The 25,170-nt window shown below is 41.2% G+C and overlaps 1 protein-coding gene and 1 long non-coding RNA gene across 3 annotated transcripts in view; one reads left to right on the plus strand and one right to left on the minus strand.

Annotated features, from left to right (window-relative positions):
* Nucleotides 1–25,170, minus strand: part of LOC146524008 (uncharacterized) — a 192,248-nt gene that overhangs the window by 117,022 nt on the left and 50,056 nt on the right. The window lies entirely within an intron of this gene.
* ctbp1 (C-terminal binding protein 1) lies at nucleotides 840–23,315 on the plus strand. 2 transcript variants are annotated; one of them, XM_085176570.1, is made up of 11 exons: nucleotides 840–1,506; nucleotides 9,764–9,918; nucleotides 11,438–11,582; nucleotides 12,867–12,970; nucleotides 13,338–13,440; nucleotides 13,976–14,100; nucleotides 15,744–15,833; nucleotides 16,294–16,424; nucleotides 18,269–18,396; nucleotides 18,551–18,665; nucleotides 20,700–23,315. In XM_085176570.1, exons 1-11 carry the CDS (start codon nucleotides 1,467–1,469, stop codon nucleotides 20,926–20,928), a joined length of 1,365 nt encoding a protein of 454 aa, XP_085032696.1. In that variant the 5' UTR covers nucleotides 840–1,466; the 3' UTR covers nucleotides 20,929–23,315. The 2 variants fall into 2 exon arrangements, with proteins under 2 accessions (XP_085032696.1, XP_085032702.1); XM_085176576.1 differs by having other exon boundaries at nucleotides 844–1,506; nucleotides 20,733–23,315.

Genomic DNA, 25,170 nt, shown 5'->3' on the forward strand with positions numbered 1-25,170 from the left:
CAGAAGACCATACCAGGTACTAATGCAGTCAGCAAAGATCAGAAAACTGAAGCTACACTTCACACAGGCTCACTAAAATTGGACAAATGAAGCTCTGATCGGGTGAGTCTGCTGTAAATAACATGAAGGCATGGATCCACCCTGCCTTATATCAACGGTTCAGGCTAGCAGTGGTGGTGTAATGGTGTAGGCGAGGATATTGGCAATTCAGTAGAGCAACTTTGCATTATGAATGTTCAACCAACAAATTCATATGGATTTAAGCATCTTTTAATCTACGCCATACAAAAAGAAGTTCTGAAGACAAGAAGACGTCAACTAGGTATGAGGAAGTGTACCTAATAAAGTGGCCAGTACAGCACATAAACAAGATAATTAGAAAGAATAGTAATATTTTATTTTTAAATAGATGAATGATTTAATAAAGAAACACCATAATGCAGTAATAAGAACTTTTTACTTATAAAATTTCTTTTTCTGGAGGAAATTATTGTCACAGGTTAAATATTTAGCCAAGCAAAACAAGCTAAACAATATATAACAAGGAACTAAAGCACAATCAGTACATTTCATACGCTTACTTAAGGCGGGGTAGACTAACAGCACTGACTTCCTCAAGTAACTTCCTTAAAATCTAAAAACATGAACCTGTATTCATGCATGGCATAAGCACAGTGTATTTACCCATACAGAAAGTGTGCATTACTCATGGAAGTGGGTTAAGTCAAAAATATAACTTAATCACTCGCAAAAATAAAAAGTTCTCAAACAAACAACGCAAGAGTAAACTTATAAACCAAAGATGGTGATTAAATGGGTGTTACTAAAGGCACACATTGATTGCAGTGTCACTTGTCTCCTCATGATTCTAATTAAGTTTTGTTATAGTTTCGTTTTTATCACAGAGAACTCGTTTTTCCTCTCTTGCTTCAGCCTTGAAATTGCATAACTCTTCTTTCTTTCGTCTTTCCTCCTCCCCGTCGTCTTTCAGGAAACAAAAGATGAATTTTGGCCCGCGTTAGCTCCTCCCCATTCCTGCTCTCCCTATCGCTCTCTCTTTTTCCTATGCTATATACCCCCCCGCCATCTCTTTTGCACTCTCCCGCTCTCATAAACGCAGCAAACTGTGTGTGCTTCTATTTTCTGGTGACAGAGAGCTGGAAAGACAGAGAGATTTTGTGTATTAGAAAGTGAGAAAGGAAGGGGAGGGAGGTACCTAAAGACAGCGGGGAGGGAGGGGTAAGAGATAGAGAGAGCAGGCGAGCGAAGGGGACGGAAGGGAGGGGAGAGAGAGAGCGAAAAGAGGGGGAGCACATGTGTATGCTTGTCACTAAGGGGCTGGGAGAAGGACTAAGGGAAGCGAGGTAGCTGGCCACAGCCGCCATATGCTGACTGGATTCCAGTTCATGTCTGCTGTGTGAAGACTGTAGGTTTCTGCTGTGTGCTGGCCGGCTGGGGAACACACCATGGGAAGCTCACATCTCCTCAACAAAGGCATGCCTTTAGGTAAACAACCAGCACTCTGCTTTTATGTGGGAACTGCATATCACTGTGTGTGTGAGTGTGTGTGTGCCAATATTTGTGAACTAGTGTAGATTATTCTGCCTCCTTCTCCCCTCCCCCTTCTCTCTCTTCCTCTCCCTTTTTCCGTCTCCTCCTCCTCCTTCTCTTCTTAATTCACTCACACTGTTATCTTTTGTTTTTCCTTAATCGCTCAGCCGCTCTCATCACACAAGAATGGTTAGTCTTTTCTCTAAAGATCTGTGTGTGTGTGTGTTTGTGTGTGAGTGAGTGTGTGTGCACAAAAAGGCAAATCTCTGCTATTGAAAGCTGCTTGAACACCTCTGTTTGCGGTGACAGAAATAGATCTCCCTCTCCTTCGAGGGCTAGCAAGGACGTGACACATATTCGCCTTTGATTGTGCTTCTTTTAATGGAAAGTGGTTGCCTTCACTGAAGTGTGCGCACGATTTACGTGCAAGCACGCTTACACGCTCACACGCATAAAAGGGAACTAAAGTGACACACATATTCAAGTATAAACATGCATGCCCCCAGCCGGATTCACAGGTAATAGATGCACCTTGTGATAGGGGCTGCAAAAGACTGTTCTAGAAAATGGGATCAAGGTAGGGCTGCTAGGAATAAGAAAGGGGTGGGAGGGGAGGAGGAAGAGGGGGGGGTCGGGTGTCGAGCAGGAGGATGAGGGTGTGAAGATAAACGATCATTCCCCGTGTTATCGAGTTATTATATCAGCTTAAGCTGCATTTGTGAATCCAGTTCTTCAAAGAAAGCAGACGTTATTTGATGTCATCAAGAGGCTGCAGGCTCTTTTTCCTGATCACATCAAAGATTAAAGTTGCACCTATTATCTTACTATCTTACTACCCCCCCACCCTTTTTTATTGCCCCTCGCTTTGGGCAGATATCTTCTCCACGCCGGCAGCTTGAGAATCCAAGGTCACAGGACTAAATGACTGTGAATTCCGGCTCGGCGAGGTTTGTCCTTTTCAAGACGCTCATGCACAAATCTCCACCAGTTAATAATAATCGTGACACTGATTGGGTCGTGGGGTCTGTTCCAGTGCACGGTGACAAGCACTGAACCTTTAAAGGGTGCTGTAAAATCAGCTTGCAGCTTCAGGTGATTGATTGATTCATCTTTCTGAAGGCAGGGGAGCCTCTGATCTCTGTTGTATCGTGTCTGAGCTGATTACAAAGGCCTAGATGAGTGACACCCTGTTAAACCAGATCTGCTGGTAAAACAAAAAATCTAATGTTAGTAAACGCATCCTATGACGCCTTTACGCTGTAAACACGACTGTTATAGTTGCAGGCAGTTTCCCACTGAGACGCCAAATGTCAAAGGCAAAATTCAAGGGAAACCGCTCATGTGGTGGCATGTTGTTAGTTTAGAGAAATCCAGAGTAATCTGAAACGGCTATTAGATTACAAGTCACTACACATCTATGTTGGAATGTGAAATAAGGGCTCCAGTACCATTTCACACACTTATAAAAACAAATACAGATTTTTTTATACTGCACTACTGCCATATAAAAGGCAGGAATCTCCTCAGGTGTAATTTACAGCACTTAGAAATCTATAAAGTGCTCAGCAAAGAGACTGTGGCACTAAGAGCCATTGAGATGTTTGGTCTATTATGTCAAATGCTTACAGAAAAATGACTGAACCAAAATGGGAATCAATAGTGAAAGATGTGCCAGTCAGAACGAATAGATCTCACTCTTTTATTCAGTGAAGGTTAGCCTTATGTAATACCTGCTAGCTGCATTTGACAAGTTCGTTTTTTATTGAGAAGGGCTGTTCAAAGGGGGGAACGTGACTGAAACAAAATCAAAAGATCAAAAGACGAGTACAGAAAAAAGAAAACACAACAAAAAGCCAACAGACCTACAATTTACCACCCCAAAACAACAGTTAGCAGGTAGGCTGTAATTCAGCTACGATAGGTAATTAGCAGCTTTGCATTATGATGAGTCCGCGCATACTCGTTATTAATTTATATGTCAACACTGTCAAGTGAGTCTGTTTGGGGTAAAACCTGCAGATTAAATAACTTTTAAGATGATACCTGTAAACTGGCTTTAGCAGCCTTTTTAAAACTACCAAACAGCACTTTAAGCAGTTATTTTAGCTCAGCTCAAATAAACGGTGCAATGTGTGAAACTAAACCCTTTTTTCCTTTTGCTGGGAATACCCTTGAAACCGCTCAAAGGCCCCCCTGCGGGTCCCCGCACTTCAACAAACCCAAATCTAAATGCAGCAAATGCTTCATAGCTTTAATAATCCATTACGGGGAGGCGTTTACACCAGACCGTCCAAACTGACCCAATCCAACTGAAACTTCAAAGTGACTGTGATTTTAAAAAAATGTATATTAACAATTAATCCAATGTAACAGGCCAGCAGCCACACAATAATCCAGTTACAGCCTTATAAATGCATTTTTTCCTCTAGTGCAAATACTGTTTAAGCCAGTACTTATAAACAGTTTATGAATTCCTGCAAACAAACAGTGGGTACTAAATTGAACACTAAGTCAAGTCAAATTGAAAATGATTGACTTCACAATTGTAAAATAAATATTTTCCAGCAGAAATAGCTCACAATAATAAATTATTTTTAACAATTACAGTCTCTGGAGTATTTAAAGTATAGGGTTATGCTTTTAAATCATAACCTCTGCCTTTTCCTCATACTTCTCCTGAATTCATAGCACAACTGGAACTATAGCCTGCCTCGTCAAACTTTGAACTGGTTGCCATAACTGAGTTGCTGTTATTGTGCGTCCTTGTCTGTTTTGCTGCTGGTGTCTTTCATTATGAGAACAAAGACCTGACAAACCTGAACTGCTTTGCTGACACCATACCTGCAAATGAGAGGCCTGCATGGTGATCGTTTCTATGTGTAAGCACCTGTGTGTGTCATACGTCACTGTATATTAGTCCAAAAGCACTGATTGATGAGGCAAGAGTGTAATACCTGTGTTACTGTGTAGGTGTGTGAGTCCATGAAAGAAGGAGGACCAGTGGTGATGGATATCTTCTTATTTTTCCTTCCTGGGAATTGAAGTGGGGGTAGGGAGAGAAAGACGAAAGACAGAAACATCAAGCCACCCCTGAACGCTTTGTTCCTGGATATTCACCCGCTTTTTAGCAATATAAACACAACTATTATACATACACGCCTTTATGAATTGCTAGGGAGTTGTGCAGAGCGGGAGAAAAAAAGAAAAACGGCAAGGGAGATGAAGAAAGCCTGGGGAAGTGAGACTGAAATGAGAGATGGAGACCAGAAAATGAGACAACATCAGATGAAGAGATGTTGAGACGAACACTGAAGGGGTGAGAAGGAGGATACGGGGGCTCTTGTGGTTGCTGCACGCCACAAGAGCCAGCAGCGTTATAAATCAGCAATGCTGTGGCTCGATGATTGGTTTCTACGGCTGCAGGCGACTTGAGCGATCACAGGTGCCGACAGCGATGCCGTCCCCGCTTTCTCGCTCGCACAGTGATAAACAAAAACACTTGATCTGCTGGAGCTGAATGTAGTCGAACGAGGAAAAGGAATGTGAAGATTTGTTTTTAAATATTGAAATGAAGAAAACGGGAACTATTCTTCTTACTATTCTTAGCTTACAGCTTAATAAATAAACTGTAACAATAGCTGTGACCTTTTTTCAGCTGACTAATAGTTCAACACAGAGGAAGGCCTATAGATGCTTCGGAGCTGCTTACCCTTGTTACTAGAGTGCACGCTCTTGTGGGAAAAATCAGGTCTGCTGCAGCTTGTTTTGGCAGATCATTCTGCATCGAGGCTGGCCGACGTCCCGTTGACCTGTACGTTTAAAACGCATGAAATTAGCTGATCCTTTTAATTGTCTTTGTTGACTGACAGTGTGAAAACACGGCCTCCCTCCTCGGGGACTAAAATCCAGCTGTTCCTAAGAGCTGGTCAATGACAGCTGGATGCAGGCAGGCCGCGGGGCTTTCCCATTGGCTCTCGTGCTGCAGTCCCAGCAGTCACTGGCAGATGCTTTTTCAATTTCTAAATGTCAATCAAATGGCATTACCATCATTTTGCTACTTTGGGACGGAGCCTATTTTCATATCTATGATGTCATTTGATCTTGCCCCCCCTCCCCAGGCTCAACTGTTACTGTACAGATGGTTATTGTATTATAGTGAACAATGAACAAAACTTTCTTTGTTTTCATTTTTCCTAAGTTGCAAATCACAACCACTGCTTTGCTGCGTTTACTCAAAATGTCTACTGTTCGTGCTTGTGCATCGGAGTTAAAGAGTACTTGTTCAGAAATGCTGGATGGAAAAGCACGAGCAGAGCTGAAGCTCTCGCCCCGTTGGCCGTCAAGAGGCCTGTTTGCACTGTGAAAGCCCCCAGCAGTCACCAAGCCCCGGGGCTACGGGAGAGGTAAAGAAAGACCGAGTGAGAGATTACTGGAGTATTTAATATAATGAGAGAGGGAAAGGAGATGGATAAGCGTTTACAGTTAGGGGAACTGGAAGTCTGGCCAATTATTTAATATAATGAAGGATTTAATGAGTGTTTAAAGTGACGGGAGAGCGAGAAAAATACCAGTAATAAAAAAAGACCAAGAAATAATGACCATTCGAGTTGGAGGATTAATATTTACAGGGCACTGCTGTGGTTTGTGAGTGTGGGGGAAGAGACAGAGAGTGAATAAAGCAGTGTTTTATTGCCGAGTACTACTCAGCAGGCTGAAGTGCTGGTACTCCCAAGGTCATTCACGGTGCTGGAATGAGAGCTATTTCCTCCCTCAGTCTGACCAAGTGTGCTGGAGAAATGTCTGGAATCCCTGTAACCCCCCCCCCCCCCCCCCCCCCCCATAAAAATAATACCAGAATGACAAGATTTCATGAAATCCTGTCTGCTCAGTTACTACTTTTTCCACGTCAGTGCCAAAAACCGAGCAGCGCGGTGCCGTATTTCTTCTCGCTGCCGCTGGATTCCATTTTCTAAGCTATGCACCATAGATTTTTTATATTGATGTGTAAGTGCAATGGCCTCCAGGCAAATCCTATTAGGGATAGCTGATGTTTTAGCAGGCCACATAAGGCACCATGTGCAAGATTTGAGTTTCACCTCACTGGACTGCTTCATCAGATCAGGTTTCATGCTGTAATCTGACGATGCAGATTTAAGAGACAATGCAGAAGTCGAGTGATGGGAGCTATTCTTTGTCTCCGTGCAGCTTCTGAGTGCACTTGCTTTTCTTTTTTATCAGTGGAAGTATGAAGGAAATGCCCATATTAAACTAGGACAAGCTGTGGGCAAAACTGAGGTGGAAACCAAGTTTTAGCTCACGTACAAGTAGCTGAGCTTCTGTCGTGGCTGCACTACAGCTTTATACCACACGAAACCAAAACTGAAACGTGTTTGAACACAACTGTTGGTGTTAAATTCCCGACAGCGAAGCGTCTCTCTGTGTATTTTGTCATGCTTATAGCGTGCTAGTTTAAAAATAACCGCGTGACGATGCTGCTTTAAACAAAGGGAAAGTTGCTGAGTTAACGGCAGGCGGAACAAACGAGACACAAACTGAACGCAGACCCCTTGTATCGGTTTCTTAATATAGACTGAAAGCTTATTTTGTGTCACAGCAGAACTCTAATGGCTGCAGCCTAATGAGACGTACAAGCTGAAATGCAGCGTAACGCTGCAGACATTACTTCCTCGTGCATGCACGCCAGTGAAAACTGCTGCAAGTATGTGGGGGAGAAAGTCAGAGTTTCAACCTTAATGACCTATTTACTTCCCACGATGGGCCTTTCACATGAGAAAAAAATCCTCATCCATCATCATGCATACTTTTATAAATAGAAGTTAATTGGATGTTTTCCCCCAGTCTGCCCCTTTTCTCTTAATTATACTGTTACACTTATTTACTCCTAGTGGTTACAAATACAACACAGTCCTCATCTTGTAGTGAAGCAAATGGAAGAAAAAAAGATCAAAGCAGCAACCAGTTCCTGGCCAAATGTAATTAATGTTAAATGCAAATTCCCAGTGTTAACAGAAAGCCAACAAAGATGAAATTATCAAAACATCAGTGCTAAAGGTCAGGCTCAGACATCACTCCAAATCAAAGAGCAGAGGTGTCTCTCTGAGCTGTTTTGCAGCAACATAAAACAGTCACACAGGAAGAAATCAATCCACTGCAGGAAAGGTTGGGACACTGACTTCTCCAACAACAGGATGCAACCTCAAAAAACATGTTGCATTACTCAATTTAATAAATTGGAAAGTCCCTTTATGTTTCAGTCATTCTGAAAGTTGCATTCATTCTGCTTCTTTTCCCCCCCTCATGCTTCTGTCTTCAATAATCTGAAAAGCATGAACTCACTGTTTGAAGTAGACAAACGCAGCCTTTAAGTACAAGAAAACAGGTTAACAGCAGCAAAATCCAAAATGACAATGAGCTTCAGCTGGGCTCTCGTTGAAGCTGTAGCTGCCAGGAGACGAGTTATTTTTTCATATTTCTCAAACTAATTCATAAGTTTGGAGCTGCCAAACTTCTGTCCACAAGTACGCTTCTCAGGGATTCTTGGCATGCAAACTATTGCGTAGACCCTAGAATCTTGATTACGTTTAATTGAAATGACTGGTTTAATAACTTGGCTTCTTTTGCACGATGTTGGTTAATGCAAATGGAAAACATGCTAAAACTCGGGGAAGGTCAATTGTGTATCCTTTGAGTTTTGAGTGGAATATTTTGAGTGAACTGACAGAGGAGGCTGCTTATTCGAGATGTCAGGCTGCACATCTCAGATGGGGGGAAAGTCAGTGATGAATGATGGCTTTGTCAGCATCAGCAAAAACAGGCATAACTCTGCACTTATTTCATCTGCAGTGTTTCAGAGGGCTGTCAAAACTTTACATGTCAAAAAATCCCAATTACACACAAACACACACACAAACACACACACACAGCCAGGACTTTCTTCAGAATCTGCATCTCTATGTCCCTCAGATGTCGTCTGTCTCAGGCTGTAAGGCCCTCAGTCATCTGGAATAATTATTCCATCGGTTATATGGAAAGAGAAAGGGAGGGAAACGATGCAGGAAGGAATATTCAAGGAAAAAAATTAATAAATCCACCTCCTATCAACCCCCGTTCTTGTTATAACTACAACAAAGGCCCACTAGTGGGGTCATTTGGCATATCTTCATTGTTAAATACCATTTTTCCTCCTGTACAGCCCAGCAGCACTCTCAGGGTAATGGTTTAATCTTTAGATATGATTTAATAAAACACCCTGTGGCAGGGGTGCAGGAGGAGTTCGCTGTAATTCGGTTATTGACAGATTTCAGAGACTCGTTGTCTCGTTGGCAAACCGTTGCACTTCCTTACGCACCTGCACGTTTACCCCTTTCAGCGATGTTTCGATGTTTTTCTATTTGCATTTTTCTTGTATATTTATAAAGACACACTTGGTTTCATCCAAACTATGCTGCACAATAAACAACTGAGATATAATCTAGTGCTTCAGGCTGCATGCCTAGTTATTTTCGTATCAACACCGCCCCATTTTTTCCAAGGAAGCAGCTCCCAAGATGCACTCTGAGTCCATGGAGATGAGCATTTACATTCAGTATATAAAGACTTGTGAAAAGTATTCTTCATTATCACAGGCTGTTGTTTTTCCTCATTATTAATAACACTAAATTCATATATCAAGATTTGCCTTTTCAACGCTATTTTCTACTAGAACAGCTACGACACCCACCTCCATCTTCTAAATTACCACCTGTTTCATAAAGTCAGCAAATTTAATCCTAAGTCAGCAGTAATTAAGCAAAAACTGAAATATTTCAAAGTTATGAGGAGAAAAACAGCTGTGAAACATGACCTCACACGAGAGGAATTAGTTCCGCAACAGGCAGACAGCTGCTCCGAGAAACAGCTTTTTTTTCCTCCACGCCTATTGTCACTGTTGGCATGGCAACCACCGCCTCAGAACAGAAACATTATGGGATGCAGATACAGCAGCGGCCTCGTGTGTGCCTGGGACCTCATCCTTATTTTCACTTTAACATTTCCTACACAAAAGTGAACGTTGGAAGTTTCAATGAAGTACAGAACAAGTATCCTCATTACCCCTACTCCATCCTACTTCTCCACCCGTGTCTTCCCTGTCTTCTTTTCTTCTTTTGTTCCGCCAATCTGACTCTTTGTCCCTCACTTCTTGCGTTTTCAGGCATCAGGCCCCCCATTATGAACGGGCCCATGCATCCGCGCCCCCTGGTGGCGCTGCTGGACGGGCGAGACTGCACTGTGGAGATGCCCATCCTAAAAGACGTAGCAACCGTAGCGTTCTGTGACGCTCAGTCCACACAGGAGATCCACGAGAAGGTAACATGCTTGAAGTAAACATGTACGCATAAAGTGCAATAATAATTCTATCAGGATGTTTTTGTGTTTCAGCTAAACAGAAAAAAACAGGCAAAGTAAAGCGTTTGCTTTTACTAATTTTGCATATATGAATCAAACAGAAAGATAACCAAGTAGCTGACATGAAACTTAGGAATAATGAAAGCAACGTCAACCAATTCAGAAACCAGTGATTTAAAACTCTTTTCCTGCTTTCCTGACTTAATGATGCTGCCATATCTAATAGGCTTAAAGAGATATGAATCGGTAAAGGAATGGCACCAAAAAGAAGATTTAATTTAAAGCTTTAAAATATAATACTGCCTAGCCCAAAAAAGTCACCATCTGGATTTAGCTAAGCAAACAGGTAACAATACACACACAATGTCAGAAGAACTCAAGGGATTACGACTAAACAGCTACACAGTCTTTAAAAAGTGAGGGTGATTGGAAAAAAGGCTTCTTTTTGTCCCGAAGGATGAAGATTGTAGCGATGGAAAAAGTTCACGAGACTTGAGAAGCCCAGATTTACCCCGTTTCAGGGTGATGGGAATGAAGAGATGTGGATGAAGTGATTTAGCCATCATGCCCAGTGCTTACCATGCAAGTCTGTTGGGGCAGTGTTATGTTTGGGCTTCCTTCAGTTAGTCAGGTCTACATTCAGAAATGCTTTGTGCTTTCCATCAGGATGACAAAGGCAGGATACGCCAGACTCAGACTGAGAAGAGTGATTCAGGAAGCATGAGACATTATTTTCTGGCCCTAACCTCAATGAGAAACGTTTAACCTAAGATAAGAGTCTAAAGTTAAATAGATGATGTTAAAACAAAAGGGATGTACAAAAATAAAGAGTACAAACTTGAATGTGGGTCAGATTCTGCAACAGTCACAACGGATTGTAAATGGGTTTGTGTGTCTGGCAGGGTTATGTCGTGTACTGGGTGTCTGCCAGGCGCACCCTCTCTGTGAGCGCGCTCAGTAGGCCACAGTGTGGGAGAAACAGATGGCACTCCCTCCCTCGCCATCCTTCTCTTGCTCTCTGTCTCTGGTTCTCTAATAAGCAGCCACCTCATTGTGTAATTAAAAGGGCTTCTTTACTGTAATTGAACCGCATGTCATTTTCATCCCCTCGCACATATGAACCAGGGGGCTGGCAGCATTACAGAAAGATCACACGATTCCTTGAGAACCAATTAAAAGGTGTCGGCTCTGTAATGCATTCAATTCTATATGATAATCTTATTATCTGCTTCTGAGCCATTAAGGTTATTGTCAGACAATAAGCTAGAAATGATTAAAGTCACTGAGAATTCAGTGTGAATCGTATTAATTCTAATATTAGACAGTTTAGTTAGATGCAGACACCTTATCTTAATTTATCTTAATCTTACTTCAAAAGGCAAAATATCAATGAATTCTTAGGGAAAAATAAATAAATAAAAATAATAATAATTTCTTATATGTTAACTTGCTCTATATGTTGTGTTGTGTGTGTTTCCAGGTCCTAAATGAAGCTGTAGGAGCGCTGATGTACCACACCATCACTCTAATGAGAGAAGACCTGGAGAAGTTTAAAGCGCTGCGTATCATCGTCCGAATCGGCAGCGGTTATGACAACATTGATATTAAATCTGCTGGAGAACTTGGTAGGAACATGCACACATACGTGCACATATTTGCATAATTGTGCTTCCCAGCTGTTTCAGTGCAGTCTTAAAGACACAGGCAGAACTGGCACAGATTTTAATTTTCCTCTTAGTAATCTAACAAGAAAGAAGCGTCTCTGACAATTTGGTCTTATTATTTTTTATGTTTTAAAATACTTAAGATGAGCATTGGCGTATGAATTTATTAAATGGTAAATGGCCTGTATTTGTATAGCACTTTTTACTAGTCCCCCCCTAGGGACCCCAAGGCGCTTTACACACCTAGTCATCCACCCATTCACACATTGGTGGAGGCAGCTACAGTTGTAGCCACAGCTGCCCTGGGGCAGACTGACAGAAGCGAGGCTGCCATATCGCGCCATCGGCCCCTCTGGCCATCACCAGTAGGTGGTAGGTGAAGTGTCTTGCCCAAGGACACAACGACCAGGACAACCTTCCAATTGCAAGGCGAACTCCCAACTCTTGAACCACGATCGCCACGATTATTATTATTCAATAAAAAACGATCCAGTCTTTGGTATGACCGACTGTCCTTCCTATGTGAGGGGGGGAGTGGCTTCATTTAGTAAAGAGATGCTTTTTCCAAAATTAAGCACAAATTTCATCACACTTATGCTGCTCCTTACTTTCTATTGTAAATTTACTCTTGCAACTATGGATGTTAACTCTTGATGTGTCCAAAATTTAAAATAAAAAAGACAAACAAAGCATTTAAAGAAGCTTTTTTGCATGCCTTGGGAACAGATCTCGCTATAAACACAGAAGTAACACCCACCTTGTGTTTAAACCTTTTGTTTTTGCGGAACAGCCAATCACAAGAATCCTGGCTTAAAGAGCGTGAAAAGTGAGCCAAATCTGCAAAGACATTTTCGAAATTAGAATAATAGAGCCCCTTTAAATACATTTTTTAAGTAATTTAATATATGAAACACAAAAAAGTCGACTTTTGTGTAAATGCATATGACCTAAACATTAAGTCAAATTTTAAACTTCCTAGCTACCAGTTCCTGTTGCCATGTTTGCAAAAAATCTGTTTGCTTCTGCAACAGCCTGAACTTTACTAACTTCCCTTATCTTCTTCTACCGAGAGCCTTTGCCATTTTAAAGTGTCGAGTAGTTTTGTATTTTGCACAGGAAAAAAAAAACTGCTGACACCTTCAGCTCGTACTTCCCCACAAAAATAGCTTTCACCAAACTTCATTTCTCTCTCAAAATGGTTTTTAAAAGCTATTACCAATCCTTATCTGCTTTCTGGTCCAACAGGCATAGCTGTTTGTAATATGCCAGCCGCCTCCGTGGAGGAAACGGCAGACTCCACGCTGTGTCACATCCTCACCTTGTACCGACGCACCACCTGGCTGCATCAGGTTTGTAGCTCCGCGTGGCTGATAAAAGAGTCTCAAATTAAATGGATTTAAGCGACTTATTTTAAATGTCTTGGTTAGTGGTGTGCATTCGGTTATCACAATTTTAGTTTCGACAGTTACCAATCAGAAAAATTGAAACGTTCATTCATTTTCTTTAGAATGTGGCTGTATTTGAAAGACGTTGATGTAAGATGTAGAAGGTACAGTAAAATGATTTGTTCCTCAAATCATTATTTAGACCTGAAACGACTTAGACTTTGGTCATTGAGTCCAGATATTATGATGTATGGCTGGATCATGTTCAACTGTAACGTTTGTGTGCTCTGCCTTGTATATGCGTGTAATAACTAATTGGTATTCGTGCCAGGCTCTGCGGGAGGGGACCCGTGTTCAGAGTGTGGAACAGATCCGTGAGGTGGCGTCGGGAGCAGCGAGGATCAGAGGAGAGACCCTGGGACTCATCGGGCTCGGTGAGTAACGACAAAGACGAACGTATGCGAAGCAGAGCTCAGCAATACACACCGAGGTCAACGTGCTGAGGTGCTCGCAGTGATCATACTAACACGCAGGGACAATGTTTGGTCAGCTGGTCAGAATGTGCTGTTTGTTTTTACATTTCCAACATTTGTTCTGTCGTTTCTAGTTTGATTTGGGGAACTTTTGTCCTTAGCTCAGCTAAATTGGCTTCCCGAGGGGTTACTGCCAATAAAATATAAGCGGATTAACCAGAAGCAATGCAAATCTCTTCCATGTACCTTCTAAAAGGTTTTTCCAGTAATAATGAGAAAACGTGGGAGCAGTCAGAGAATCGCAGTATGTAATTTGTGTTAGCAAAAGACAAAAAGCAGAATATTAGATGCACGTGGATAAAGTCTATTGTGGCTTCTTTTTAATAGCACATTCAAATAGTTTTATATATCTATATGTTTGCAGTTTTTCTAATGCCCCTGCATGAGTATTGATGTTAATGTAATTCCACGCCCGCGGGTATTCCTGTGTTTCTAGGTCGAGTGGGCCAGGCTGTAGCCCTGCGAGCCAAGGCCTTTGGCTTCAGTGTGATTTTCTACGACCCTTATTTGGCTGACGGTGTAGAAAGATCCCTGGGATTACAAAGGGTCACCACACTACAGGTAAAACACACACTTGTGAAACCATTTTATGTTTTAAACATCAGCCTCTTTTCACTTTTGTCAGCTCTTCTGTATAAAAACATCTTTTAACAGTTTATTTAGCATGGAGTCATTATTTTCAAATGGTAACTCCATCACTGTTGATGCTGTGGAAGCACAAACAGGGCACTCCTGTCTGAACGCAGGTAGAAAAAATAAGCTCCGCCTAGATTTTACCATGTGCACGTCACCTTACTCCTCAACCATTTGAGAGAAAATCGAAATGGTTAATGAAAGAATAGAATGATTATTCTGACTGATTATTATCTGATTGATATTGAATGATTTTGGAGCCAAATTTACAATAAAAGTCCATTAGTCCTGTATGAATCTTGATCAATAGAAAGTTAAACTCATAGGCAGCCTTTTCATACCTCTGCGTCCTTGACATACAGGCATCGGTCGTATACACCAGCGGTCTCCAACCTTTTTTGCGCCACGGTTTATGCCCGACAATATTTTCACGGACCGGCCTTTAAGGTGTCGCGGATAAATACAACAAAATAAAACTAGTACCGGTACCAAAAAAAAGAAGATTTATTCATAACACACATGAAAAGACCCAGGAAAACAGAGTTAACGATAAAAACGATAACAAAATAACGCTGAAAACCGATAAAAACCCTGAAAACTATACATTTCACACCTGAGCCTCAACTCTCGCGGCCCGGTACCAAACGACTCACGGACCGGGGGTTGGGGACCGCTGGTATACACTATGTGGCACTGAGACCATAAAAGAAGTGAAAGCTAATTAAATTCCACAGCTAATTTGATTTTGAGTGGATTTAAGGGCGACGTTTAATGAAAAATTGCAATGGCTTGTGAGTTACTACTGAGAATCGGATTTTAAGGGGACGTGCTATGCTCATTTCCATCTGCATATTTGCATGTTTTCACTGATCTTCACTTATTTATACATATACACTAATACTAATATATACATATATTTACTTATACTTACCTATACTTATACTGGGCTTATGGTGTATGTGTGATACAGGCAGTTTTAGCTCTTTTTCCTTTAACTTTATTCTGACTGCCCCTAAGTAACATGTGAGCACGACCCCTGAGCCCAGCTCTGACCGTATGAAGGCTATTGTTGACAATAGAGACCCAACAGTGCCAAAAATTGGTAGAAAGCCAGTGTTTAGATTAATGTGAAGCTATAGCTGTCACAGTATGCACATGACAGAAAATAAGGAGAAGCAGAGCAAAATGCAGCTGTGTCAAGAATGATACAAATATCAGCAAAGCACCTGTCACACAACAATGCTCACCTGCGTGCGTGCCAAAAACAATTTCCACTCAGCTCGTATTTAACCAATAAGAGCTCATCACTAGCACAGCATTTAAATGGATTCAGACTAAATCCTCTTTTTACAGGGAAACAAATCCTTTGTCTTCGATTCTCTTTGCTGACGAGAATGCTTTCTCCACAATCCGCCGTGACAAATAGGCATTTATTGCAACGGTGCTGTGACCACTGTGTGTGGAAAAGGAGAGACGCCACCTCGTGCTAAGTAACAGTAACTGTCGTCTGGACCTGGTTCAACATTTCTGTTGGGATTGGGATTAAGTGGCTCCTTTTTTCTCTTCCTCAGGATCTGCTCTTCCACTCTGACTGTGTGTCTCTGCACTGCAGCCTCAACGAGCACAACCACCACCTGATCAATGACTTCACCATCAAACAGGTAAAGGTCGGCATTCGCACTCATCGCCCAACACTGAGCAGGTACACCGAAGCATAAATGATTTCTTTAGCCTCACATCAGCTACTGAGTCCCATAGCCATAAATATTAAAGAGGCCTACACCCAGGGAAGCCCACCATTTTACAGATTAATGAGGTTCTGTACCACGTCTGAAGGACTATCAGATATTGGCTTTTCTCCTTAAAGGATTTCAGCTTTAAACACTTCTACCCTAACTGGGAGAGGATAAGTGAAAAGACAATTGCTCAGTGTGGGCCCATAAATTATTACTGGAAATTCTGCACTGTGAACAGAAAATGTGATTTCTTTTTTATTAGCTTTACTGAAAGGGATTTGTTTCTGAGTCTTTATGTACAGGGGCACCGGTCTTAAAATGTAAATGTGGTGTTAAGCTCAACTGAACATATATCACTGACTGTGTGTGTGTGTGTGTGTTAAAGATGCGTCAGGGGGCGTTTCTGGTGAACACAGCAAGGGGGGGTCTGGTGGATGAGAAGGCTCTGGCTCAGGCCTTGAAGGAGGGAAGGATACGTGGAGCTGCCCTGGATGTTCATGAGTCAGAGCCTTTCAGGTAACCGCCTGTTTTAACTGCTCGATATATTTGACTTTATCGTTAATGAACTCATGAATTATTCCATCAGTGCTACTGGCCACTTTATTAGGTATGTATTCAACTGCTGGTTAATGCAAATATCTAATCGGCAGCAACTCAGTCAACCATCAGAATGTTAAAGAAAGATGATTTAACTGATTTTGAACATGGCATGGTTTTGGTGCCGGTATTTCAGAAACTGCTGATCCGCTGGGATTTCACACAACCATCTGTAAGGTTGACAGAAAATAGAAAAAGAGAAAAAAAAATCTATTAACCCTTTAAAGCCGGTCGAAGCGGGCACGCTGTTTTGCGTAACTAAAAATGGTCCTGCCCAAAACCGGAAGTGACGTCATTTTGCGGAAATGTAGTTGTTTACCATCAGGGCCTCATGAGCCTATACTGGTGTTTTTAAAAGTTATGTTTGACTTTATGACTTTCTGTGTCGTTTCTGGGATGCTTAGGACTCATATTGCACTGCTGGAAATAGTTTATTTTGATGTATATGCTGCTCATTTGCAAATTTGCAGTATAATATTTATTTTTGTTTTTCCTGCAGTATATAAAAATTGGTGTATTTCAAAAATAAAACTATGAAGACACTTAAAATAAATTTCCTGTGGTGGGAAACTATTTTGTGCAACTTTTTTGTATTTACAGTTTTGAGGGATAAGCCTCTTAAATTTCTCTAACTAGAAATATATGTGAAAAAAACAAAAATAATTTTCAATTATTTTGTAGTTTATTGCACTTTTTTGCAATTTATGTAGTTACTATGCACTTAATGCAGACATATTATTAAAATTGGGCTGTAATGGTTGTATTGATGTATATCAACTTGAAATGCTCCCAAAAATGGCTCCACAGCATGTAAAAATATAATATAAGCTCTGGCGACTTGGTTCTATGGTAGGTCTTAAAGGGTTAAGTGGTAGTTTTCTGTGAGAAAATGCTTTTTTGATACCAGAGGTCAGAGGTCAATGGCCAGACTGCTTTGAGCTGATAGGATGATAACAGTAATCTCAACTAACGACTCAGCGCAACCGAGGTATGCAGAAGAACGTCTCTGAATGCACAACCCATTGAAGCTTGAATCAGATGGCCTACAGTAGCAGAAGAAGAACAGGACACTGAGGCTAAAACTCACAACGGTTCACCAAAATTGGATAATAGAAGATAATAGAAGGTCTGATGAGTCTCAATTTCTGCTGCAGTCTTTAGATGGTAGGGTCAGAAAGCATGGATCCGCCCTACCCTGTATTGGAGTGGGGAATGTTTTCTTGGCACACTTTAGGCCCTTGCTGTCAAGTGAGCATCATTTGAAAGCCATTACCTAGCTGAGCATTGTTGCCTACCCTCTCTATCCTATCGTGACCACAGTGTACCCATCTTCTGATGACTGCTTCCAGCAGCATAACACACCATGTCACGTAACTCAAATAATGTCAAACTGGTTTTTTTTAACATAGCAATCAGTTCAAGTCCTCAAATAACCTCCATAGTCAGCAGATGTTCATCCAATATGACTCCTTAGAGATGTGATAGAACGGGAGATTTGCATCATGGATTGGCAGCTGATAAATCTGCACGATGGTTTCATATCTTATGGACCAAAATCATTGTTGAATATTTTACTTCACTTCCATGAAGAATTAGGGGCAGTTTACAGGAATGTTTACTAATTTTATGTTTAATATCATGGTATTCAATGACATTTGTGCCACAGCATAGGTCATCAATAAACACAAAACAAAAGCCTTTTGTGGTGCACAAAATCATTTTGCTGCAGCTCAGAGTGATTGTACTGCTTGTGTATTTGTCAGTTTCAGTCAGGGTCCGCTCAAAGATGCCCCCAATCTGATTTGCACACCACACGCTGCCTGGTACAGCGAACAGGCATCACTGGAAATGCGAGAGGAAGCAGCCAGGGAGATCCGAAGGGCTGTGACAGGTAGTGCACGCACACGGTCACAGAAACACAAACTTTAGCAGACAGCATGATTTCTGATGAAAAAGTGGTATTTTAAGGAATTCCATGCTTCCTGTCGAGGAATTTTAAGGGCCTTCTTTCTTTTTCTTCTATCCTATTTTTCCTTTTCTTTAAGGTCGCATCCCAGACAGTCTAAAGAACTGCGTCAATAAAGAGTTCCTCACCCAGAACAACCACTGGGCAGGTGTTGACCCAGCTACCGTCCACCCTGAGCTCAATGGGGCATACAGGTATCAACCAGCAATGACTTGACTGGGTTTTTAGTTGTTCCTTCATTCTACACATTTTCCAACTATATGGAAACCTTAACCCTTAAGCTTTCAGGGCAAAAGAGCTACAATCATCAGTTGATGTTTGTTTTGGTCTTTCAAATGTACTCGAGCTCTAAAGGAGCATGTTGCTGCCCTGTTGACTCCCAGTCTGTTAGTACTCGCAGATGTGATGACAGCTCTGACTACACACGATAAGAGAGGTCGCACGGCAGTCTATAATTATACTGATGGGTAGACAGCGTCGCTGCCTGCCATGAGGAATTCAGCCAGGCAATGTCAGCACAACAAAACACTGGCTGCTGGGGTATTGAAAAGTGCTTGCAGGGTGTATCACATCCTGAAATAGCAACACAGTTCAGCTTACCAAACACTGCACTACATCTACTACGCAAAGCACTGTTTGGTGATGTGAAGACGGTGATGAATATCCCACTTATAATTGAGTTTATATTCAAATTAGATTTCTGCAAACCACAAAAAATGGAGGCCAAATTTCTGTACGTACAGCAAATCTAAATATTCCACAGTGACACATAATAATCGAACATGCTGTCGTAATCAGAAGTAGTGTCAGTGTTATGGTTTTGCTAGTTTTCTGGATTTCTGTTGCCCATGGGGTTTTTAAGTGGTCTTTAATGTTTAACATGTGGACATGGTTATGTTGGGTGGGCTGTGCGACCAAAATCTCATATCCCGATATAAGACATCTATCGTCCGATAACGATATAAATCACAAAAATGTAACATTTTCTGTAAATTCTGTGAATCTCGGGCAGCTCGACTTGCGTGAAGTGTTTCCAGCTGCGCGTCATGTAGCTGGAGTAGAGTGTTTTAACCGATGCATGAAACGATACATTTTTAGACATAAGTTGTAACGGCCGCCGTTTTCTTTGAGTATTTATTACACGGCGTGCTGCGAGGAAAAGCCTGTTCTAACGTTTGAGTCTAAGGTTTATTTTTTTTTTTTTTTTTTTTTTTTTTTTTTTTTTGCCTGTCCCGTTTGGTTCTTTTGCCATCAGAATTATTGTCTAAAGGCGAAGAAAGATGCCCAACGGATTTTCTTTACCAAATTGACCATCCCAGCTTTGCCGTAATGGTCCATTTGATTCACCTTTTATTCTTTATTTTATTTTCACTTGCTGAATATGGGACAGACTTGACTGGGGGAAAGAAAAGGGAGAAAGAAAGAGGGGAAGAAAAACAGTTGAGAAGAGGGACGGGGGAGAAGGGCAAAAAACAAAAACCAACAGAATAAGCAGAAGAAAAAAGGTTTATTTTTTAGCTCCTGGCTGCTCTTTTTTACTTCTCATCCGTAAATAATCTGCTCTTTCACGTGATCCAGTTTATTTTGAAAAGTCTCAACAGGATCTTGAGCTTTATTGTGAAAGGTTTATGTGGAACATAAACAAGCGGACACGCGATGGTGTTACCGTCGTTGTTGCTAACGACAACGCATAAAAACAGGCGCTTGTCCGTCCGTAGTGTGGTTATATTAAATATAAGAGAAAGTATATTTAAGAAATAACTTTAAGAAATTAATATAGCCACTAGAGTGACCATCAAAACCATGAAAAAATATTGCTGTAAACAGTTTATTTTGCGACACCACGAAACGAACGATAGCGTAAAATGAAACGATAGACGTTTATCGTTATATCGAAGAGCCCAAGTTATGTCACTCTTATCATTTATGCGATTCCTATTTCTATCCATTCTAAGCTGTTTAGTGTTTAGCTTTGTTTTTGTTGAGTGCTTGAAATGAACAACCCCCTTGGTGGGGGTGTCCTCTTGGAGCTGGACCTTAGATTTATTGACCCACCCTGTAATCATGTGAGTCATGTGAGGTGTGGGTTATTACTGTAAAGTAAGGTGTGAATCCTTTCTAAGACACGACCCTGTGAGTTATTAAGGCTGCATAAGTGAATTTACAAAAATGGCTTTAATCATATTTGTTTAACTGCATTTAAAATGTCTCAGTTCTTATTCTCTCAGATTTTATTCTCTCCCCATGTCTGTTACCACCAGGTATCCCCCAGGAGTAGTGAACTTGCCATCTGGCGGCCTCCCTCCCCCTGTTGAAGGCATTGTACAGAGCGCCGTGCCAATCGCGCACACCCTTCCGCCCGCCGTCGCGCACCCTCCTCACGCCCCGTCTCCCGGACAGAACACAGTGAAGCCACCAGAGGGCGACAGAGAGCAGCATCCAAATGACCAGCTGTAGCCCCTCCACAAACACAAAACACACACGTTCCCGTGTTGTCTAGTGACTGGTGGTGGTTGGCACAGCAACCGGTGTCATTGCGAGAAGTTCTCTAGTGACAATTGTTATCAGGTTTGGTGTCAGATTGACCGGTTGACGTCCCAATTACAATCAATTCAAGAACTCTCTGGCAACTGGTTTCCAACAGCCGGTTCACACTCCAAAGAGGAAGACGAGGAGGGTGGTGATGAATTAAAGAGCAAGGCAGCTGTCTGCTGCCCAAACCAGAAGTTGGTCTTCCGATCGCTGGATGATCTGCAGATTCTGTGCCAGAAGTAAATAAAAAAACAACAACATAACAATAACTATCTGTTGATTTGGGGAAAAAACTAGGATCAAAGTTCCTCTGTCTTAGACTGTAGTGTGTCCAAAGTTAGAGGGGCGGGGTTTATGTCTTTCTCTCTTTTCTGTGTCTTTTCCTTAGTTTGATGTACAAGCAAAGTTAGTAGGTTATAAAATGAATGTAACCTGTCTGTGTACAGTTTTAGACTTAAAGCAAGAAGATACTGATATTTGTATTCGAGTCTTAACAAAAGCAAAGGTGATCTCTCTATGTAGCTGAACCAGTTGGAGAATACAATATCCGTTTTTTTTATTTTAATGTCCCCAAATTAGCAAGCCCCCCCAAAAAGAGGCAGCTTTTTGCACACCATCTCAGGAGAGTAAGTTTCCGCAGTTGGTATTTTAGTTATTTTTTGTTTCCTTTTTTTTTAGTTTTGTTTTATAAATTCTTTTTTCATGCCACTTAGTGCTTTTGTTTTTCTACCTGCTTGCCTTTTCGTGTCCCGCTACATTAGAAAAAGAACTTTAACAAGAGCTAAAGTTGAACTAATGTTTGCTTTTGTTAGTTATGTTTAAGGGGCATGTGACTTTGCTCTTGGGACTTGTCTAAAGGCTTGACCGAAATCAAGAGGGTTGTGGGAGGAAAGGCTGCGAGAAAGCGGTAAAATGGTATGCCAAGGCTGGGAACTTATCTCCTTGTCTCTATTAATATATATGTCGACAGAATGATGCACTGAGAGCTTGTAGCAGACCGCACTTTGAGAAACAAGGATGTTTATCTTGTCCTGTCTAATGATACAACAGTACCCCTATCACACACAGTAAATGTGCAGGTCATGGAGCATGAACAGTTTGATGAATCATGGTTCATCATGCTGCAAAGTCAGTATATTACTGAAGTTGCCCTTGCAGATATAGATCTCTCCAATCAGCCCGTAGAGTTGCAAAACACTCACCTTTCCATTTGAAGTTTTAAACTCACTCCCAGATGTCACATCTAGTTAAGCAAAGTTAACGTTTACTGACAGATGAGAAACAGTCATGCGCATGAACTTGAATCAAATGAAATCTTTATACTGTTTAGGACATTTTAAAATACCAAGCATAGTCAGTACATAAAAATAAAAATCTCATTTATCCAGACTACTATCCCTTTAACATTTCAAGATGGGTCCTTCCTTGAGTATACCGTTTAGCCACTCTCTGTGGCCTCCGTGTCTATGTGTACATATGGTGTTCTGCCTGCCTGTGTCAATGTGAGTTGGTTGTATCTGTGTCTAAAAAAGCAGCACTGGGAGGAGGGGTGGTGGCTTGTGCTCTCCACAAAGCATCATTACAAAGACTGCCATTAACAAAATACTTAATGCGAACTATAAACACCTGAAATTGAAACTGATTCCAAACTTAGCCTAGCAATCTCTCAGAAATCAAATCTCTTACAGGTTACATTCCCACATAACAAGAAGAGTACAGTGTCATGCAAGCGTAAAACTCTGCCAAACCCTTTCTGATCCCCTCCTACCAGCAGCTGAGTAGTAAAAAAACAGTTTACTGTTGCCTACCTGGTCTTCTTCATGGTTAGGTAGTAAGCGTAGCAATCAGGGATGGAAATTTTGCCAGCGATATCTGAAAGGGGCGCCTCATACTGAAGGTACTGCCAGGCTAGAGCCCCAAAATCCTCAACATCATGCTGAACTGTTGTGAACTTGAATCTTAAACAAGATGCCATTCTTTTTCTGTGAACGAAAGTCTTCTGCTTGTTTTTTTTCTAAAACAAACTGCGAGCATTCCTTTATTAAAATGATGGGCGCCACATCAGATTCGCTTTTTAAGTGTCGAGGTGCTCCTTGAATTTCCATCCCTGGTAGTAACACACAGTCCACTGTTGCCTACCTTGGTCCCCTTTATGGTAAAGTAGTAGGCGTAGCAATATACAGTATACATAATCTATATTCTACAGTAAATATCATTATTTTTGGTCAAAACTGACAACCTGACAAAGATACGTTTGTGACTGTATGCATTTGTATGAATTATTTTAAAAGAAATAAACTGTGGAAAGGTGATGGTTGTTTCCTTAATGCCAATGTGTTTGGTTTTAAGGGGAAGTTATGGGTATGTACAAGAGTATGAGAGAATTTCTGATTTAAAGTAAGCATGAATTTTGGTAAATTTACCAAGGAAAGAACGATTACTGAATGTTTATGGAACACACACCACAATGTGTTTGAAGCTCATTCTTTAAATTATTAAGTTCAAACAAAGAATTGAGTGGTCAATACAACACGATAAGTAACTGTTTTAATAGTTTAATAATCGTAAGGTAGGGTAGTTAGTCCAGGAATGGGCAGCATAGTGGCTAAATTTGTTAAGTTTACAAATGTAGCCACAGCCACCCTGGGGCGTACAGACAGAGGCGAGGCTGCCGGACACTGGCGCCACCGGGCCCTCTGACCACCACCAGTAGGCAACGGGTGAAGTGTCTCGCCCAAGGACACAACGACCGAGACTGTCCAAGCCGGGGCTCGAACCGGCAACCTTCCGATTACAAGGCGAACTCCCAACTCTTGAGCCACAATCGCCATATCTCCCTGTTAAGTTTCAAATCTATACACCACGAGGTGACCAGCTCTTATAGTCGAAGTTCTCAACTGGGATTTCCAACTTGTAAAATTGAAACTGTCCAACCAACCACAACTTGAGAATATAGGACGGTGGCAGTGAATGCAAATGTAAATGCCACTGTAAAGCATAAGCAATCTGTACTGACAAGTGCAATTGTGAGTTTCTAAATCAATACATGGAGAGGAAGGACTGAGCTTTATCCCCCCAAAAAACAAGCACCACGGTGTTCTGCTAGACATGCACGGATGGCTAAAGAGCAAAACAATCCCTATTTTTTCTTCCTTTTCCGACTTTACTCCTTCAACGCGCTCAACTGGGTAGTGAAGTGACTCCCAACTCTAAAATCAGGCTTCCAAGGTAAATAGGACACAGCATTAAAAACCAGGTTTGTATCAAACATCTATATATTAAATGCTCAAGCCATTTAAAGACTTGAGTGAATACAATTCTATAGCTTAATAGAAGCAACTGCAGATATCAAACGATATGATCGCTCTTCCTAGTTTTTTTTGAAATTCCAGCAGCAGCATTTTGAAGTAACTGTAATTGTCTGAAGGTCTTTTTAAGGATGCAAAAAAAACCCCATTGCAATAGTCAACCGAGAATAAGAATTAAAGGGATAAACAAGCTTAGTTATTATTACATAATATTATCCAGAACAGGAAAGCACAAAAAAGTCTTCCTTTATGCTCTTCTACTAAACATGACAAGTACTTAAAACTGCTGTCACATTTACTACTACACTGCTCAAAGGTGGCACATTAGATAGGTTTCTCTTTTTATAATTAAGCACAACACACTCTGATCTTTTTACTTAATCAATATGATTCATTTGGAGTTGTTCAACCTTGAATATATATCCTTCTTTATTCCACTAGATGTCACCAGCACAACTGCAACAGCCACTGTGACATCCAAGCCAGATGTAACATCTGAATCTGCTCTGCTACCTGCATGTGTTAAATGTATTCACACCAAATTTATGTTCATCTTTGTGTCTTATTCCAGACTTATACCACGCACCTGTGTCACATTATATGTGTGGGTGTCAATATTTCTTGCTGGACTGCTCAGCCGAGCACAGCAGTTATTGGCTGCTCAAGCAAAAAGCCTGGTGCGGAATATTAGGTAATAGGGTGCAATCATTAGAGAATTATTTATGAATTATATTTTACACAGACAGAAGAACAGGGCATCAAAATAATTACTTAAAACTCTCAAAATCAAGAAAATGTCATCCATATCACTGGACTTTTGAGTGAGCAAACAGGAAGTCAGATGTCTTTGCAAATCTTG

Source organism: Neolamprologus multifasciatus, chromosome 2 (genome assembly GCF_963576455.1).
Source record: "Neolamprologus multifasciatus chromosome 2, fNeoMul1.2, whole genome shotgun sequence".
Lineage (NCBI taxonomy): Eukaryota > Metazoa > Chordata > Actinopteri > Cichliformes > Cichlidae > Neolamprologus > Neolamprologus multifasciatus.

What these genes read in the sequence shown, in the direction of transcription:
- ctbp1 (XM_085176570.1), top strand. Translation starts at nt 1,467, where the DNA reads ATGGGAAGCTCACATCTCCTCAACAAAGGCATGCCTTTAG. An exon ending in TAAATCTGCTGGAGAACTTG is followed by an intron (nt 11,583 to 12,866) that starts GTAGGAACATGC and finishes CTGGTCCAACAG; the next exon opens with GCATAGCTGTTTGTAATATG. An exon ending in GCACCACCTGGCTGCATCAG is followed by an intron (nt 12,971 to 13,337) that starts GTTTGTAGCTCC and finishes TATTCGTGCCAG; the next exon opens with GCTCTGCGGGAGGGGACCCG.